This window comes from Delphinus delphis, chromosome X, assembly GCF_949987515.2.
Source record: "Delphinus delphis chromosome X, mDelDel1.2, whole genome shotgun sequence".
NCBI lineage: Eukaryota > Metazoa > Chordata > Mammalia > Artiodactyla > Delphinidae > Delphinus > Delphinus delphis.
Window position 1 is genome coordinate 85,164,577 of NC_082704.1, and position 17,381 is coordinate 85,181,957.

Consider the following 17,381-nt stretch of genomic DNA (forward strand, 5'->3'; position numbering starts at 1 on the left):
TGGTCAGCTCAGAGGCAGAAAAAACTCCTTTCCCCCAACCCCAGGGGAGGAAATACCTTCCCCATGGGAGAAGAAAAGCCCTTTCTGGGGCTTGGTGAGGGCAGGGTGGGGGTTGAGCGCTGACGGGAATCTTCCTAGCCCTTCCTTGTTTTCTAATAACGTCCAAGGTGGAGTCACCTGTTTTGCCTCTACCTTTTTCACCTCTTCCTTGTCTTCTTACCTGTTCATCCCGCTCACTTCAACTTCCTCAACTCTTGACTTACCTGCCCTGCCCTATTTTATCATAGTTGCACTTGTCCGGACCTCAGTTGTACCTTCTCTTGCCCTGCTTTCAACAGCTAACCTAGGGAATTTCCTGGCGGTCCAGTGGTTAGGACTAGGTGCTAGTCCTAACTGCGGTGGCCCAGGTTCAATCCCTGGTCGAGGAACTAAGATCATGCAAGCCAGGCAGCGTGGCAAAAAACAACAAAAAACAACTAACCTGTAAACCTCTCACCTACTGGCTTACCTACCCACTTCTCACTTTTCCATTCTTAATGGTGACTCACTTGTCCTCCCTTCTCAGTCTGAACTCTCCTGTGCCATTTCACTAGTATATCCTTAACTGCCCTGCCTTTATCTGCTCGCTTACCTGCCTGACCCTCACCTGCCCTGTTCCCTCAAAGTCTCACTTCCCTCCCAGATGCCCGCTGTCTCTCCAGGGGGCGGGGGTTGGCCTCGCCGGCAGAAGGGAAAAGAACTTCAGTCCAACCCGGAAGGACCCAGGAGTTTTGATGCAGAAAGGGCGGTGCCATCAGAAGGTGGCAATAAAGAGCCGAGACAGGAGACAGACACCGGAACCAAAGAGACGAGGAGACAGAATGGGCGGGCGATATGGAAAGCGGGGTCAAAGAAGATGAGGGCGGGTTTAGTAACGGGAGTGGGCTAAAGAGGCTCTGTAAAGACGGTGGGAGACTGAGCCGGCTGCGTGCCCTGCCTCCGGATCTCAACGGAATTTGGAAATCCTGAGACCTCTCTTAAACTAGCGTTCAGGAGCGAACGAGGAGAGCCACCGCTCTGGGAAGCTTCTCGCTCGCCCCATCCCCACCCCAGGGTCCCGGAAGCGGAAGTAACGGACACGGAAGTGGCTTACTGTTGCCGAGGGGACGGGCCAGGCAGATGCCAACATGGCAGCGGTGGGGTCCGGCGGTTCCCCCGCGGCGGCCGGGCCAGGGGTGGTCTCTGCAGGGATGTTGGAGCCTGGGACCACGACTGCGGGTGAGACAGGCTGTGGCTGAGCAGTCGGCGGCGGGCCGGGGGGTGGGATCGCGGGGGGGTCAGAAAGGTTCCTCACTGAGGCGAGAGGGAGCATCCCGTACGGACCAACCTATGTGTGGGGAGTGGGAGGGTGGGAGGAGGACGTGTGTTTTGGGGGCGCGGAAGAGACCATTCTGAGGGTGATGGGGAGGTCCCTTCTGCAAATGGGGAGTAGAGACCATTCTGAGTTGGAGGCGGGTGTTTCCTTTTGGGGAGGCTAAGACCACTAAGACCATTCTGAGTGTGTGTGGGGGTCCGTCCTTATACAAGGGAGAGACCATTCTGAGAGCGGGAGAGTTCTTCCTTACAGAAGGGAGGAGCTGTTCTGAGGGAGGTGGTTTCTTCCTTGTAAAGGGACAGGGGTATTGTGAGTTAGGGTGGGGCAGGTTCTTCCTTATATGACTTAGAATGTTTTGAGGATAGGGATGTCCATTATATGGGGAGAAGACCATTCTAGGGGTCCCTTCCTGATGGAGATAGTTCATTGTATGTTGCAGTGGGAGGGGCCTTCCTTATATGGCGGAGAAAGGACGTTCTGAGGGTGCCAGGCCATTCCTTATAACGGGGAGAGTTCATTGTGAGTGTGAGCAGGACAAGGGATAATTCCTTGGGTGGGGGTATGCGGTGGTGGGAGGATGATTGGTGTATAGGGAAATATTTCCTTATATCGTTAAGGGACCCAGACCATTCTTAGTGGAGTAACCATTTACTACATGGGATTCAATCCTTTGGACAGTGAGGGAATCATTTCTTATATTTGTTAGACCATTCTGGGGCAGGGAGGAATCAGTCATCATAGGCGGGAAGGGTTGGAGAGACCATTCTGAGTGTAAGGGAATGGAATAATTTAGATGAGAGAACGTTCCTTAAGGGATGGACGTGCCTTATATACAGTGGTCTCATTCCTTGTATTAGGGTATCGTTTTTCACATGAGACAATCATTCACTAAATAGAACCATCATTTCATATAAATATTTGGTTGTTCATCCATAAAATGGGAACACTGATAGTTCATTCAGAGATCAGAGCCATGTAGGGGTCTGTTGAGGTGATCCATATAAATCCCTTATCCCAATGATAGGCACGCAGTAAGCACTCAATAAATGTCGAGGATGCAGTTGGTATTCTGCCCAGGGCAGGGTTGCTTCTCACTCAGGGGAGGGAGAGAGAGGGCTGAGGTGGGTGTCCAGGACCTGCCCCACCCATTTCCTGACACCTCAGCAAGGATTCCAGGTATGGGCTGGACAGGGAGAGGCCCACTTCTCCCTTTCTGGCTCTTCCTGCCTGTGGCTGAGGCAGTGGAAGCTGGCAGGGATGAGACTCACGTTGGGTCAGGATAGGCAGGCAGAAGGAGGAAGTAGCGGTGGCTAGGAGGATCCTGGTTGAGAAAGGAGAGGGGAGGGTGGTAGTGTGGTTATGCCACAGCAGCTTTTGACCCCTTCTTCCCCCTTACTCCTTCCATTCCCCACAGCTCACCGGCGCCTCAAATACATATCCCTAGCTGTGCTGGTGGTCCAGAATGCCTCCCTCATCCTCAGCATCCGCTATGCCCGCACATTGCCTGGGGACCGCTTCTTTGCCACCACTGCTGTGGTCATGGCTGAAGTGCTCAAAGGTCTCACTTGCCTGCTGCTGCTCTTCGCACAGAAGAGGGGTATGAGCCAGGGAGAGGGGCTGCAGGGAGGGGGGCTGCATTGGAGTCGGTGGGTGGCAGTGTGTGTGTGTGTGTGTGTGTGTGTGTGTGTGTGTGTGTGTGTATGTACCCGCTCCCACGTGGAGGGTTTGGTTGGGGGATTATCTCTGTGTCTATGAAAATGCCTGGGGATTGTGTAAGTGTGGCTTGGCTGCCTTGTACCTCCAGCTATGAGTAGCTGCATCCACATGTTTATACCCCTAACTCCCCAGGAGCTGGCCAGTAAACACTGAAGGAATGAGACAGTCTGTGCCCATAAGGTAGCAGGTGACCCTTACATGATGATTTATTGATTTCTCTCTAACTTTTCATTATGGAGAATTTCAAACACAAAATCAGAGAAAATAATAAAATGGTAAAATATCCATGTCCCATCACCGAGATTCAACAATGATCAACTCGTGGCCACTCTGCCATTAAACAGCATCAGTGATTATCCACTCACTACCAATCTATGTGTCTGTTTACCTACTCCTGCACATTGATATATTTTTTTTTTTTAATTTTTTTTTTTTTGCGGTACGCAGACCTCTCACTGTTGTGGCCTCTCCCGTTGCGGAGCACAGCCTCCGGACGCGCAGGCTCAGCGACCATTGCTCACGGGTCCAGCCGCTCCGCGGCATGTGGGATCTTCCCGGACCGGGGCACGAACCCGTGTCCCCTGCATCGGCAGGCAGACTCTCAACCACTACGCCACCGGGGAAGCCCCACCTTGTTATATTGAAGTATGTCCCACATGAAGTATTATTTTGAAGTAAATTCCCTCTTATTATCTTGAGTAAATATTTCGGTACATTTAAACTAATGACTTCAATCAGTCATGACTCCTAGAAATCATACATCAAAAAATTAACAATAATTTTTTAAGTTAATCAAATAATCAAATATCCAGTCAGTGTTCAAATTCGTAATGATTTCTCAAATGTCATAAAAGTTTTAAAAATTTTGTTTGAATCAGGTTTATATAAAGCCAGTGCTTTGTAATTGGTTGGTGTCTTCTAGGTCGGCTAGCCTCTAGTTTCCCCTCCAACTGTTTTTTTTTCTCTCTGCAGTTAATTTCTCGAAGACATAAGGTTGTTTGTCTTGTAGACTTCGGGTAGCCTGGATTTTGCTGAGTGCCTCCCACTGGTCTCATTTAACATGTTCTTCTGTCCTCTATATTTCCTATAAGTTGAATTTATTTACTAACTTAAACACCTCCCCAAAGGCCTTCTTTAAAATGTTGCCCAGTCATTTCTCTATAAAGGCCTCGCATGCAGCTCTGCCCTAGGTATTTACACTGAAGAAAGCATTCTCACCCACTCATTAGCTCCAGGGCCCTGGGAGGCAGCAGTTTAGGAACTCATCTGCTCTGTTCTAGATTGAGTCTGAGACGGTTCGAGTGAACACTGTGTGGCAGGCCATGTTCTGGCTGTGGAAGTGGACATGTTAGCGATGCAGACGTGCATCTTGCCCTCAGGGGGCTGATATTTTAGATGGGGAGAAACAAATAGCTACAGGTTAATCACAGCTTTCATCTCTTATCTACAATTTCAGCAACCCCCCCCCCCGTTTTATTTTTTTAGTTTTCTCATTTGGTGTGAATGTGTCCACGGGTCACTGCAGAAATATGAATGTGCTTGATTACGGTGTGCAGCGCCATATACGTTGTGTGTGTTATGTGAAATGTATAGCATATATGCCGTGTTACCTTTCTAACACCTGGACATTCTTGAACACCCAAACCCCTGGGCCCAGGGAATTTGGGTAAAGGGTTAGAGGTTGATAGTTACTCCTGGGATTAATGCCCTGAAGGGAAAGGGCAGGGTTTTGTGAATGAGCATCAGCAGGAGTTCCTGCAGTAACCTTGTGCAGTGGTTGTGGGGTTCTCCCTGAGGAGGGACTTCTTTTAAGAAGTCAGATGAGTCTTAAAAGATGAACTGCAAAAAAGTGGGGTGAGATTTGCAAAGGTCTTATTATATAGGAAATTATTCTCATTTATTGATTGGAGCAGGTCCCAACCAGACTTTCTGCTTTAGAGTCAAGCCTGCATTCTTCCATGTGACAGGGGCAAATGCTTGGTGTGTGTGGGGCTGACAGAAGGAGGCGGCCAAGTGGAAGATGGCCCCTGCCCTCAGGCAGCTCTCAGGCTAGGAAGGAACTAGGAAAAGTCTAAAAGTTGAGTCTAAGGAACTTCCCTGGCAGTCCAGTAGTTAAGGCTTCGCCTTCCAATGCAGGGGGCGTGGGTTCGTTCGATCCCTGGTCAGGGAGCTAAGATCACACATGGCTCGCGGCCAAAAAACCAAAATGTAAAACAGAAGCAATATTGTACAAATTCAATGAAGACTTTAAAAATGGTCCACATCAAAAAAATCTTTAAAAAAAATAAAAGCTGAGTCTAAAACTTTCCCTCTGCTTGGTAAACAGCTTTCCACCCACACTCCTAGAGCTTCTACTTCACAAGCTCCTAGTTAGTGCTGATTATTTCATTGCACAAACTGTACTGAGTGCTTGCCCTGGGACTTTGTGCCAGGGAGGTGGGCTCTAAGATGAGTGAAATATGGTCTGTGATTCTCAGACTGAGTATCCGAAAGGCTTGCTGGAGACATGTTTGTACTCTAGAGAAACCGAGAGTGCAGACCTCATTCTAGCCCTCAGGGAGTTGGAGTGTGGTGGGGAGACACAGGACCAGGCCCAGTCCTGTCCTTTAGAGGATCCCCATCTTTAGAAGTCAGCGCTAAACAGGGCTCTCCTCCCTCCACCTAGGTAACGTGAAGCACCTGGTTCTTTTCCTCCACGAGGCTGTCCTGGTGCAGTATGTGGACACACTCAAGCTCGCAGTGCCCTCTCTCATCTACACCTTGCAGAATAACCTCCAGTATGTTGCCATCTCCAACCTGCCAGCTGCCACTTTCCAGGTGAGCCCCAAGCCCAGGAACTGGCTGGGGTGGGGGATATAGGATGTTGGGGAGGGAGGGCTGCAGAGAGCGGGGGCTGTGTTTCCTCCAGAATGTCCTTGGATCTTCCTCAACCTCGGTTTCCTCATCTGTGAGAACTGGGAATGGAAATGGTAATAGTAGCTACTCACTGAGATGACTAAAAGAAGTAATATCTGGGAAGAGCCTTTGGTTGGTGATGGATAAGCTTTAGGCTATTTACAAGCAACCTTTAAGATGGTTAAAGAGCCTGGATTCTGGGGCCAGGCTGCCTGGGTTCAAATCCCAGCTCTGCTACTTTCCAGCTGTGTGATATTGGGCAAGTCACGTAACCTCTCCATCTCATCTTTAAATTGGACATTACAATAACACACTTCATATGTGAGGATTAAACGAATTCATGTGAAGTGCTTAGACCCACACCTGGCACATAGTAAGCTCTATGTAAATGTTTACTGACGTCATTTCATGGCTGATTCATTTGTATCAACACATCCTTATCAAGACCTCCCTCATCAGGATGTTTACCATTCATTCATTACCTGCTGTGTGAGGTGCTTCACATACATCAGTCGTATTTACAGATGGTATGTCAGGGCTCAGACAGGGCAAGTGCTTTGTCCCTCGTCACACAGCTAGGACATGGGGTTGGGATGTGGACTTGGGTGTGGCCCAGGACGTCCTTGCACAGCCATCCTCCTGTGTGCTTTCTGGGAGGCGCCTCAGAGCTATTTAGCGGCATCTCAGTCAGTGGCCAGTGGCTGGATATTTTTGCTGTTTTTATGGTTATCTACCCCACCCTGTCCCTCCATTGTGCCTGGGGGCCCACAGTGGGTGCCGTCCCCCACATGTACATGTTGGGGGTCGGAAGCAGCCCTCAGTGTCTTCCACATGCCACTCGCAGGTCACGTACCAGCTGAAGATCCTGACCACGGCACTGTTCTCCGTGCTTATGCTGAACCGCAGCCTTTCCCGGCTGCAGTGGGCCTCCCTGCTGCTCCTCTTCACCGGAGTCGCCATTGTCCAGGCACAGCAAGCCGGCGGTGGGAGCCCGCGGCCTCTGGATCAGAACCCTGGGGCGGGCCTAGCAGCTGTCGTGGCGTCCTGTCTGTCCTCGGGATTTGCAGGTGTCTACTTTGAGAAGATCCTCAAAGGCAGCTCAGGCTCCGTGTGGCTGCGCAACCTGCAGCTGGGCCTCTTCGGCACAGCCCTGGGCCTGGTGGGGCTCTGGTGGGCCGAGGGCACCGCTGTAGCCCACCGCGGCTTCTTTTTCGGGTACACGCCTGCTGTCTGGGGCGTGGTGCTCAACCAGGCCTTCGGCGGGCTACTGGTGGCTGTTGTCGTCAAGTATGCCGACAATATCCTCAAGGGCTTTGCCACCTCCTTGTCCATTGTGCTGTCCACTGTTGCCTCCATCCGCCTCTTTGGCTTCCACGTGGACCCTTTGTTTGCCCTTGGTGCAGGGCTGGTCATCGGTGCCGTCTACCTCTACAGCCTGCCCCGAGGTGCAGCCAAAGCCATAGCTTCCGCGTCTGCCTCCACCTCTGGGCCCTGCACTCACCAGCAGCCTCCGGGGCAGCCACCGCCACCGCAGCTGTCTTCCCACCGTGGAGACGTCAGCACGGAGCCCTTTCTGCCAAAGTCAGTGCTGGTGAAGTGAGGGCTGGCGGTGGCGGTGGGGGGAGACAGGGAGGGACACTGGGTGGAGGGTGTTGGGCATCTGCAGGACCCAAGTTGCCACCGGGGCCTGGCTCCCATGGGGTTGGAAGGGTCTTTTCTTCCAGGTTCTCGAGAATTCTGGAAGCCTGTGGGACTAGGGCAGGGCATCACGTGAACCCTTCCTTGTAGCCAGGGGTTTTTAGAGCTGCCTCCTCTGTCTCAGTCTAACCTCTTTGGGGACCGGGTTGGGGGTGTTGTTATTCAAGGCTTTTTTTGTCTGCCCCCCTCAGCCAGAGGCGTCCTGTGTCTCATGCCTGGGAGAGTCCCTCCCAGCAATCCCTCCACCTTTGTAGGGACAAATTGGACAAAAATCCTACAACTCCTTAGTAATGACTGATGCCTATGTGTGGGGTTCCGATTCTGATAGCTTGAGGCCTTCTCTCCTCCCTGACAACCACACTGGATCATATTAGTAGCTCTTTTTGTGGCCTTGGGGCAGCTTCCCTAACACAGGGACTTGAAAATGGGCCTCTTGTGAGCACCCAGAGAGAGAGGAAGGGGGGCGACAGCTGAGATTTTTGCATCAGCCCATTCAAGGGGAGGGTGCAGTAGGGGCCATTTGTTTGCGATTTGGGGGTTTGTGGTGTAATCAGATGAATGATCCAGGGTGTGGGAAAAATGGAGAAGGGAGGTCCTTGAAGTGGCCTAATCTCATGGAATCTAAGACACTGTCAGTTGCTGGATGCAGGGTTATTTTCTAAGATACCCTGAGAGGAAAAATAAAGCTGCCAGCCACACTCATGATACCCCACTGGCTGTACGAGGCACCCTTCACGGGGAGGGGTGTCTTTAAATTGCTGAAATGTGGAACCTGCCCCCTGCACTCCCCAAAGCTTATTGACCCCTTAACTGTCTCCCAGGGTGTATATGGGGTGTGTGTGTGTGTGTGTGTGTGTGTGTGTGTGTGTGTGCGCGCGCACATGCGTGCGCGCATAATGCCTGGGCTGTCTTTGCTATATGTACATAGGGCCGTTGGATCTTTATTTTTGATTAATTTGTTCTGATTTTTTGGTTTGTTTTTTTAAGGAACTGTAATGAACAAATGTCAGGATACCCAATGCCAAATAAAGATATTGTATTTATTTAGTCCACGTGTAGCTTTCTGACCCAGGGTACCCGCTCTCTCCACATGGGCTCTGTTACTAACCCTGGGGACTACCAGCCTCCCTAGTCATCCTTGCTTGCTCAGGACGTCCACCTGCCAGCCCACCCCAGCTTTCTGTGTTTTTCTTTCCTCCCCGTTCCCACCACAGGTTGCTCACCAAGGTGAAGGGTTCCTAGCCGCTGGGATTGAAGACGCTGGCCTGGCCTCACTCTCCCTTCTTGCCCTGGTCCAGCCAGGACCAAACGCTCTGATCAGTACTGGTGGGGGGGGCGGGTAGACGCCGAACCCCCTGTCCCCACACCCCCTCTCCCACGCAGGGCTGACATGACTAAACTCTGGCCCAGACAGGACCCAACCACCCCCATGCCCCTGCTACCCCTACACTATTTCTTAGGTGAGTTTTTGTAAATAAAATGTGTTTTGCATCTTGCTGGCTTGGGTTGGGAAGTCTCAAAAGTGTGAGAGAAGGAAGCACTCAGGTCTCGTGGGCATGATCCACCGAAAAGCTTTTATTAAGAACCCCAGGGTGGGCCGGGCTGGGGAAGGTTCAGTCCTGCTGCTTGGTTCGGGAGGCCTCGGCATTGGCCCGGAGCACAGCCCCCGGGGATGGGTAAGGGCGCTGCTGGAAGAGGGGCCCGGCTGCTGTCGTGTCTGCACCCGTCTTGGCCTCATTCCGCTTGGGGAGTCCTGTTGACCACGTGCCCCTGGGGGTGACAAGGGGCGGGGGCGGGAATGTATAATATGTGTACTGTGGCAGGCACCTCCCACCCACCCACAACTGACAAAGGGGGAAAGGAGACAGGAAGAAAGGAACAGTCAGCGGTGCAGTGAGTCGAGGGGAAAAAGGAAGGGCTCTCGAGGGGTGGTCAGTTACCGGGGTGCATCTGAGTACGAACTGGGGTCCATGGGGTCTAATTCTTCATCCTTCCGGCTTGCCACTGCGGAAGTAGGTGGCAGAGTGGGGTCTTCGACGGGGGCACAAGGAGTCCCCGATCACCGAGCTCTCCCATCCCCAGAAGAAATGGAGCCTGAGGCTGCCAGGCCCCAGGCTCAGGCACTCGTGTGAAGCCAAGCGAGGGCTTCCTTACACTGTGCCCCCCTGGTGCCCCCGTTGCCTCACCCCAGCTTACCCTTCTTGCTCTTGGGGTAGGGAGCCAGCTCCTCCCGGCGATGGTGGCGCCGTTCTTTGCCCTCTTCCCGGTCCACCTTGTCATACCCGCGGTCCCGGTCCCGATCCCTGTCCCGCTCTCTCTCTCTGTCCACCTTGTCATAACCACGCTCCCGGTCTCTGTCAGACTTCTCATGGCTCCGTTCTGACTTCTCATGGCCGCGTTCCGACTTCTCGTGACCTCGGTCCGATTTCTCGTGGCCCCGGTCCGATTTCTCATGGCTCCGATCCAACTTCTCCTCAGCATCTGGGGACACGAAAGCCTTGTGACCTTCCGCCTCCCACCTCAGGACCCAGCAGCCTCTGCCTTCAACAGCCTCCTTTGCCTGGGGCTGGGTCTGCCTGGTCTTACCCGCCCTGGTCTTTTACCTGACCCCTCCTGGAGAACTGCAAGAACACTCGAGGCACCCTTGTATCTGCCAACTCACCTGCATTACTGCTCCTGAGCTTCTTGGCAGATTTGGAAACAACGGAGTTGGGATCATGTGGGGACAGCCAGGACACAAGGTCTGTGTCCACATTCCAGTAGTAAGGGAGCCCGCTGCAGGGCAGTGGAGGGAGGGAGGGAGAGAAGGAATGTCAGCACAGATATCCTCTCCTTGTAGCCTCAACTCTCGTCTCCCCGATCTCTGCCTGTACCTGCCCCATGCCAGGACCCTACAGGGAGGGACCCCCAGATGTCTTCCTTTGTGGCCCCCATTTGCCCCCAGCCCACCCCGCTGCATCCCCAGACTCACCAGGAAGGGTCAAACACCTTGTACCAGCTTGGTGGCAGGCCCTCCAACCGGGTAGCCTCATAGTCCACAGGATCATCATCATAGTCCTCGGCAATGATCTCTTCCTCCGGTTCTGGCAGGACAAGGAGGAAAGGAGGACAGCAGTAAGGACCAGAGGGATCCCCATCCTGCAGTCAGGGCCTGGGGAGACACACTCACATTCACATGGACCACGTGTGTGTGCCAGGTCTCAAGTGCCCTAAAAAATATTGCTCACATTCCAAATCCAAGTATCTGAATATTAGGATTTACCAAAAAATTTACCCAAATCTGTTCTGTTTCTGGGTTCAGATATGACATAATGTTACCTGAACTTATCTGGCTTGGTGAATATGAGGTTTCTGACTCCGGTATATTGACTAGCAAGTTTGGATAGCAAGGGATTTATCCAAACGCTTCTCTGAATCTATTCAGTTCCTGAGGCCTACAACTGTTGTCAGTTACTATCAACAGAATGAAAAAGGTGTATGAGTACCTGGACCTCCATAGGTCTATCATAGATTTCACCTATAGCTAACAATGAAATGTATATGTCAGCAACAGCAGAGTGCCTGTCACACAACAGGCCCAAAATAGATGTCAGCTATAATCATCGGTATTGTTAGTAAGATATATACAATCAGCACAGGGCCTGGTACCAACAGCCTTAAAGTAAATGTCATATCAATGATCATTATCAGTATTATTAACCAAAGATCTATGCTTGGCACACAACAGGCTTGTAATAGATGTCACTTATCAATAAAGTGAAAATAAGATGAGTTTTCCAGTACCTGGAACACCCTAGCCCAAACTAGATGCCAGCTTTTGCTATTACTTACAATAAGGTAGAAATACTAGCAACAGCAGCACAGTAGGCTGAAATGATAGATCCTATCATTATTTTATATACTGTTCACCATAATGTGTATGACACTTCAAGTAGACCCAAAATACATGTCAGCTATTGATACGGTGAACAATAAGGTATATATCACTAGCACAGTGCCTGGCTCCACAGTAGGTCTAAAATAATGTTATCTATTAGTATGGTAAAGAGCAAAGTATTAGCATCCTGCCACTGTGCTTGGCCCACAGGAGGCTGCGGTAGATGTCAGCTTCTGTCAACTGTTACTATCCTTACTATTAGATAATTTGTAACCACTTCCAGGGATTGATGGATGGATTAAACTTGGGATATAGAAGACCCAAAAATACACGTCAACTGTCAGTATTATTAAGGATGAAATGTCTATTCCCCGTCCCCACCCGCCTCCTCATACGGTAGGAATGGGTGTCAGGAATACGCATTGTTAACAATGAAATGCCTGCCACCCCACTGCTTGGTGCGAAGTAGGTCCATGCTAGGTATCAAGTGGCAGTATCAACAACAAAGTGCCTGTCAAGCCTGCCACATTGGTAGGCCTATCTGCTCTTAGCTCTCTCACCGGGCTCCAGATGTTTGAGAATGCCTCTCTTGGCCAAGCGGGTCTGCAGCGCAACGGGCAGCGGCATAGCGGATAGCAGACAGACCTAGGGAAGAACAGACAGACCAAAAAACAGCTCAGATGAGGACTGAATCTGATCTTGTAACCAAGCGCCTCCCCTCAGCAAGTACTCATCTGGACCCCCACCTACACTAGGAGCTGGGCGACAGACCCTACGCTAAAAGGTGGAAGGGATAAATGGCAATATCACCAAAACTCTCACCAACCCTCCTCTCCCGGGCCGGGTGCTCCAGGACCGGGTTCCTCTCCCAGGCCCAGGCTCCGCCCACTGCCACAGGGGCCAAACGCGGCTGCCCCTCGCCCCAGAAATGGGCTCACCCAACTTCCCCCGAAGACTACCGGGTGGAAGGAACCAAGGCGCTGGGATGGGGGAGCAGAGCGCAACACCTCCAGCTCCAAAAAATGCGCCCACCCCGACATTACCAATACAGTCACGCGGGTAGTGGAAAGCTGACAGACTGGCCGTCTCTCTCTCGTCGCTTCTATGAGTGCCAGGACTACACGACTCTCTTCTCCCAAACCCCAGAACGAGGTCCTCTCCCTCCGAGCCTGGAGGAAACTGGGCTAAGCTCAGGCTGCGGCGAAAGGATGACACAAACTTGGCTGGCCAATGAGAGTGCCCCTTGGTCTGACTTCTTCTGGTGAAACGACCCAATCATTGCCCTGGAATAGGTGGAAAGCTCGAACGCCTGTGTGCATTTACGGTGGGGGCGTGGCCCGCCCGCGGTTTAGTCAGACTGCGCGGCCGGACGCCGGCGCCATGGAGGAGTACGCTCGGGAGCCTTGGTACGGCGAGGGGCGCAGGCCTCGGGACTGTTGCTGGGGCGCCACGGCCAGCGGTGGGAGGCGGGCGGGGGAGGCATCGGCCACACAGCGCCACGTCCCAGACTCGGGAGACTCTTAGACGTTTGTTGTCTCCTTCTGCTCCCCTCCCCTTCCTCCTACTCGGGCTCCGTTAAGAGGGGCCACAACTGTGTGCCTAAAGGAGAAGGTGCGGTGCAAGGGCGAACCACTCCACGTTTCCCTTGCCTTCGTACCTCCCAGTCTCTCTTTGTTAACGAAAAGACACGCTGGTCGAATCCATTCCAGCCGAGGGGGTGGTGCGGTATTGAGCGGTGCTGGATCATCCCCCCGGTCTGCGATTGGTTTTTCCCAGTTGTACGGGTTTAAAAAAAAAAAAGAGGGCGTGGCTTGGTTGGACGTGCTCATTGTGGGAAAGGGGGGTGCGAGCCCGTTCTGCTTTAGTAACAGTGCTAGCTTAACACTTCTGTAGCGCTTATTTAAACTTGCCAACTCTTTGCTTGTTATCAATTCATTTAATCATTGATAGTAGTAAAGCGGTTGATTTCTTGGTTGGCTGCGAAGGGGAGGGGCGGACAGGGCAAAGACTAATATTTTCCCTCCTTCGCACTATTTCTTGCTTAAATGAGGGGGAGAATAATCTATTATCTGAAATTCTGCTTCCCATTTGGGTGACTTAGTCTCTCCCAGTTGGAAAGAGTCATTGTGACATGGCAAGAGGGAGGGCTCACATTAACCCCATCCTCCCCTTCCCGCTTGCAGCCCATGGCGAATTGTGGATGATTGCGGTGGCGCCTTCACTATGGGTGTTATCGGCGGTGGAGTCTTCCAGGCCATTAAGGGCTTCCGCAATGCCCCTGTCGTGAGTCCTGGCCTTCCCTGGGTGGCGCGGGGGTCCTGCCCTGCCCACATGGGATACTGTTCTGAAAACTGCTTGGAGCTGCCAGTCACATGCACTTATTCATTCTGGTGCCTGCTCACCTACTATATGCCAGGCCTGGCTCCAGGATCTGGAAGTTTGGAGGAACTGCAAACATGACCTCTGCCCCTCACCCCCCACCCAACTGGAGCTCCTCTGTGGAAATGCTGTGATGTCAAAAGGGTCATCACCAAAACCTAAATGTGTGTGTGCAAAGCCAGTCAGATTTTACCTAGAGGCAGATTCTGGGTTGGAAGCCTGGATAGAGGGAAGTGACAGGAGTTTAATTGGCAGGAGGAGGACAGCCTTAAAGCTGAGAAAATGCTTTTAATTTAACGTAATCTATTCCCTCTCTCTCTCACTCTCTATCTCTGACAACCCCCCTCCCCTTCCTGGGAGACCTCATCAAATGTCATGACTTTAAATGCCATGCATTTGTCAAGGTCTCTGTAATTTCTCTGTCTAGCCCTGTCCCTCCCCTCATCTCCTGGAGCTCTCTTTCCTGGATCTTTGTCCAGGTTTCTCCCTCTTATCCTCAAGGTCTCAGCATAAATGCCCCCCTCCTTAAAGAGGTCTTTCCTGACCCTTCAGCCACTGTCATAGCTCTTTTTCCTATTTCCTCTAGCGTTCTTATTGCTGTCTGAAGCTGTCTTATCTGTACCCTTATTTAGGATCTGTCTCCCCCACTATAATGTGAGCTCTGAGAGCGTAGGGGCCAGGTCTACCTTGTTTACTGCTGTATCCCTGCACACAGCATGGTGCCTGGCACATAGGTGCTAAGTAATGAATGAATGAATGATTTCTCATCCCAGCTCTTAGAGCACCTATATTGGGGTGCTCCCCAGCCCCCTAGTTCTTGGCCCCTTCCCCACATCTCTACCCCTGATACCCCTCCAGGTTTCCTGCCCCCATCCCTCTCTTAAAAGCTAGAAACCTTGTCTGCCAGTGGCCTCAACCGGGCTCTGATTCCCTTCCTCCTCACTTTCCTCCAGGGAATTCGGCACCGAATGAGAGGCAGTGTCAACGCTGTGAGGATCCGAGCCCCTCAGATTGGAGGTGAGAGGTTTGGGGAGACAGATGTGATAACAGAGTTGAGCTGGTTGCTCCTTTGAGTCTAGACTGCAAGTTGGGGGTCCAGATTCTAGTCCCACCTCTGCCTGGGACTTCCTGGGGGAGTGACGTTTCCCAGCAATTTCATATGGGTGAGTTCTGGAGTTTAAATCCAGGCCCTGGCTCTTCCCTGCTGTGTGATCTTGGGCTAGTGGCTTAACCTCTCTGAACCTCATCTGCAACATGGGGATGACAAAACAATAAGTTCTGTAATTTATGTAACTTAGGTAGTACTTACTAAGTGCTGGTTGCTCTGTTAAGCGCTTTGATAGTATTAACTAATATAAATTTTCAGAAGTCAAGTAACATGCAGTGTGTAGATCAGGTCCTGGCACACAGTAAGACTTGAGTAAACATTTTAACTATTGTATTGTTAACTGGCTTTGCTAACCCCTTTCCTTCTCCCTGAAACCAAGGTCAGAATTCCAGTTCTGTGTGGTAGTTACAAAGATCAAAGTTGCTCTGTTAAAAGCCATATAGAAGGGAGTTCCCTGGTGGCCTGGTGGTTAGGATTCCGGGCTTTCATTGCCATCACTCAGGTTCAATCCCTGGTCAGAGAACTGAGAGGAATGAGTGCATGGCGGGGCCAAGAAAAAAGCCATATAGAAGCAGATAAATCTGCCCGTAAAATACTTGTCAGCCCCCTGTGAAGGTGAAAGGAGTGCCGATGGCAATTACAGACAGATTGAAGGAGCTACCACAGAGACAGATGGGGGCTCTCCCCTAGGAGTTTGCCATCTGCCTTTGCCTCTGGGTTTTTCCCCCCGTTCTTTGCCAGAGCATTCAAGCCTTGGGAGTCCCTGGACCCTGAGCCGTATATTCTGGGGATTCCCCACAAACACTAATTAGGCTGTGGTCCCTCAACAGGTAGCTTCGCAGTGTGGGGGGGCCTGTTCTCCACCATCGACTGCGGTCTGGTGCGGCTGCGGGGCAAGGAAGATCCCTGGAACTCCATCACCAGTGGAGCATTGACTGGGGCTGTGCTGGCTGCCCGCAGTGAGTGCCCCATCCCCAGGCCCCAGCCCCTTCCACCCTGTTCTGCCTGCTCTCACCTGTCTCCCTGTGCCTCCTCATTCCTCCAGGTGGCCCATTGGCCATGGTGGGCTCAGCAATGATGGGAGGCATTCTGTTGGCCCTCATCGAGGGTGTTGGCATCCTCCTCACTCGCTACACTGCCCAGCAGTTCCGCAATGGTGAGTTCCTGGTGAAGCTGGCCAGGGAGAGGTGGGAAATGCTCTGCCTTGCCTCCTCCACTCATCTTTATCCAATTCTCCCTGCTCCAGCACCCCCATTCCTGGAGGACCCCAGCCAGCTGCCCCCTAAGGAGGGTACCCCAGCCCCAGGCTACCCCAGCTATCAGCAATACCACTGAGGAAGTGACCGCCTGTCATCGCCACCGTGGGAGCTCCTCCTTGGTTCCCTCCGCGATGATCTACCTCGAAGGGAGGGCTGGCTCCCGGTTGGCCCTGGGACCCTCCAGAGAGGGCCTCTACTCTGTTCCCTTATCCCAGGTTGGGGGTGGGGCACCCCAGCTGCCCTGATGGGTGGGTCCCTTCTCTCTCAGGCACCCCAGCCCCCACTCATATGTAACAAGCTCTCACCCCAGTCCCTTTGCATGGCACCCTGATCAGTATTTAAAGCCAGTTTTGAAATGCCTATGTATGTACTCCTTGAGCCACCCATTGGAGCTGCTCACTAGGACAAGGGGTAGAGCCCTCTTCAGGGACTTGGGAGCCCTAGGATTTGGAGTCCCACAGAGAGTGGGCTCTAGTAAAGGTTTGTGGGATGAATGTGTAGGAGGGGGAATGAATCCAGATGTGAATAGTACATGAATAAGGGGGCCAAGTGTTGAATCACAAGCAGACAGAAGAGGAACAGGCTTGGGAAAGAAATGAGTGAACACAGGATTGCTGGGGTAGAGGGGTGGTTCAGCATGCGGCACCTCTGACCCCTCTCCCCCATGTCCCCATTGCAAAGACTGGGAAATCTGACCTCACAGTGAACTCTGTCTTTCTGAATACCAGTCACCCCGTTTGTGAAGTTAATTCCCCCTCCATGTGGCCTCACCAGGGACCTGGGATGGAAGTAGGGGTCGGGGAGACCCAGCTTCCTTGAAGACGGTACCCTTAATCTTGTCTTCTGCACTACAGAGAGATTTCTGCTCTGCGATGCTCAGGGTTGTCAGTATTTAAGGGTACCGGATGAGGTTTCGTTTTGGGGGTGGAGTGGGGGTTATGGGAGAGAGATTTTCTCGGATGGACATCGGCTCCAAACACTGTCTCTTGCATGCAAACACCTACATGTGTGGGGCAGACGCCTCCACGGGGGTGCAGGTGGCCTCATGGGAGACACACCAACTGTCCCTTTTATGCAAGCCATTGCAAAGAGGTG

General features: G+C 52.1%; 3 protein-coding genes across 8 annotated transcripts; 2 read left to right on the forward strand and 1 right to left on the reverse strand.

Moving 5' to 3' along the window:
* The first annotated feature begins 984 nt into the window (after positions 1–984).
* SLC35A2 (solute carrier family 35 member A2) lies at positions 985–9,147 on the forward strand. Of its 6 annotated transcripts, XM_060001917.1 has the most exons (6): positions 985–1,257; positions 2,769–2,951; positions 5,736–5,887; positions 6,810–7,032; positions 7,369–7,556; positions 8,878–9,147. In XM_060001917.1, the coding sequence occupies exons 1-6, from the start codon at positions 1,167–1,169 to the stop codon at positions 9,004–9,006; spliced, it is 966 nt and encodes a 321-aa protein (XP_059857900.1). In that variant the 5' UTR covers positions 985–1,166; the 3' UTR covers positions 9,007–9,147. The 6 variants fall into 6 exon arrangements, with proteins under 6 accessions (XP_059857900.1, XP_059857896.1, XP_059857897.1 ...); XM_060001913.1 differs by having other exon boundaries at positions 6,810–7,556; XM_060001914.1 differs by having other exon boundaries at positions 6,810–7,546.
* Positions 9,148–9,216: 69 nt separating this feature from the next.
* PQBP1 (polyglutamine binding protein 1) lies at positions 9,217–12,739 on the reverse strand. Its single transcript, XM_060001720.1, has 7 exons — positions 12,584–12,739; positions 12,101–12,185; positions 10,635–10,746; positions 10,326–10,438; positions 9,860–10,144; positions 9,604–9,667; positions 9,217–9,433 (listed from the first exon to the last, which is right to left on the reverse strand). Exons 2-7 carry the CDS (start codon positions 12,165–12,167, stop codon positions 9,277–9,279), a joined length of 798 nt encoding a protein of 265 aa, XP_059857703.1. The 5' UTR covers positions 12,168–12,185; positions 12,584–12,739; the 3' UTR covers positions 9,217–9,276.
* A 69-nt stretch (positions 12,740–12,808) lies between these two features.
* Positions 12,809–16,646, forward strand: TIMM17B (translocase of inner mitochondrial membrane 17B). The gene is made up of 6 exons (XM_060001721.1): positions 12,809–12,946; positions 13,724–13,823; positions 14,873–14,936; positions 15,858–15,986; positions 16,073–16,183; positions 16,274–16,646. Exons 1-6 carry the CDS (start codon positions 12,921–12,923, stop codon positions 16,360–16,362), a joined length of 519 nt encoding a protein of 172 aa, XP_059857704.1. The 5' UTR covers positions 12,809–12,920; the 3' UTR covers positions 16,363–16,646.
* The last annotated feature ends 735 nt before the right edge of the window (positions 16,647–17,381 follow it).

Bases quoted from the DNA above. Each gene is read 5' to 3' on its own strand.
- SLC35A2 (XM_060001913.1), top strand. From the start codon at position 1,167: ATGGCAGCGGTGGGGTCCGGCGGTTCCCCCGCGGCGGCCGGGCCAGGG. The intron at 2,952-5,735 runs GTATGAGCCAGG...CCCTCCACCTAG, and splicing joins GCTCTTCGCACAGAAGAGGG to GTAACGTGAAGCACCTGGTT. The intron at 7,557-8,877 runs GTGAAGTGAGGG...TTCCCACCACAG, and splicing joins TTCTGCCAAAGTCAGTGCTG to GTTGCTCACCAAGGTGAAGG.
- PQBP1 (XM_060001720.1), bottom strand. From the start codon at position 12,167: ATGCCGCTGCCCGTTGCGCTGCAGACCCGCTTGGCCAAGAGAGGCATT. The intron at 10,439-10,634 runs GTGAGTCTGGGG...ACTGCCCTGCAG, and splicing joins AAGGTGTTTGACCCTTCCTG to CGGGCTCCCTTACTACTGGA. The intron at 9,434-9,603 runs GTAACTGACCAC...TGTCACCCCCAG, and splicing joins TCGTACTCAGATGCACCCCG to GGGCACGTGGTCAACAGGAC.
- TIMM17B (XM_060001721.1), top strand. From the start codon at position 12,921: ATGGAGGAGTACGCTCGGGAGCCTTG. The intron at 12,947-13,723 runs GTACGGCGAGGG...TCCCGCTTGCAG, and splicing joins GAGTACGCTCGGGAGCCTTG to CCCATGGCGAATTGTGGATG. The intron at 16,184-16,273 runs GTGAGTTCCTGG...TCCCTGCTCCAG, and splicing joins TGCCCAGCAGTTCCGCAATG to CACCCCCATTCCTGGAGGAC.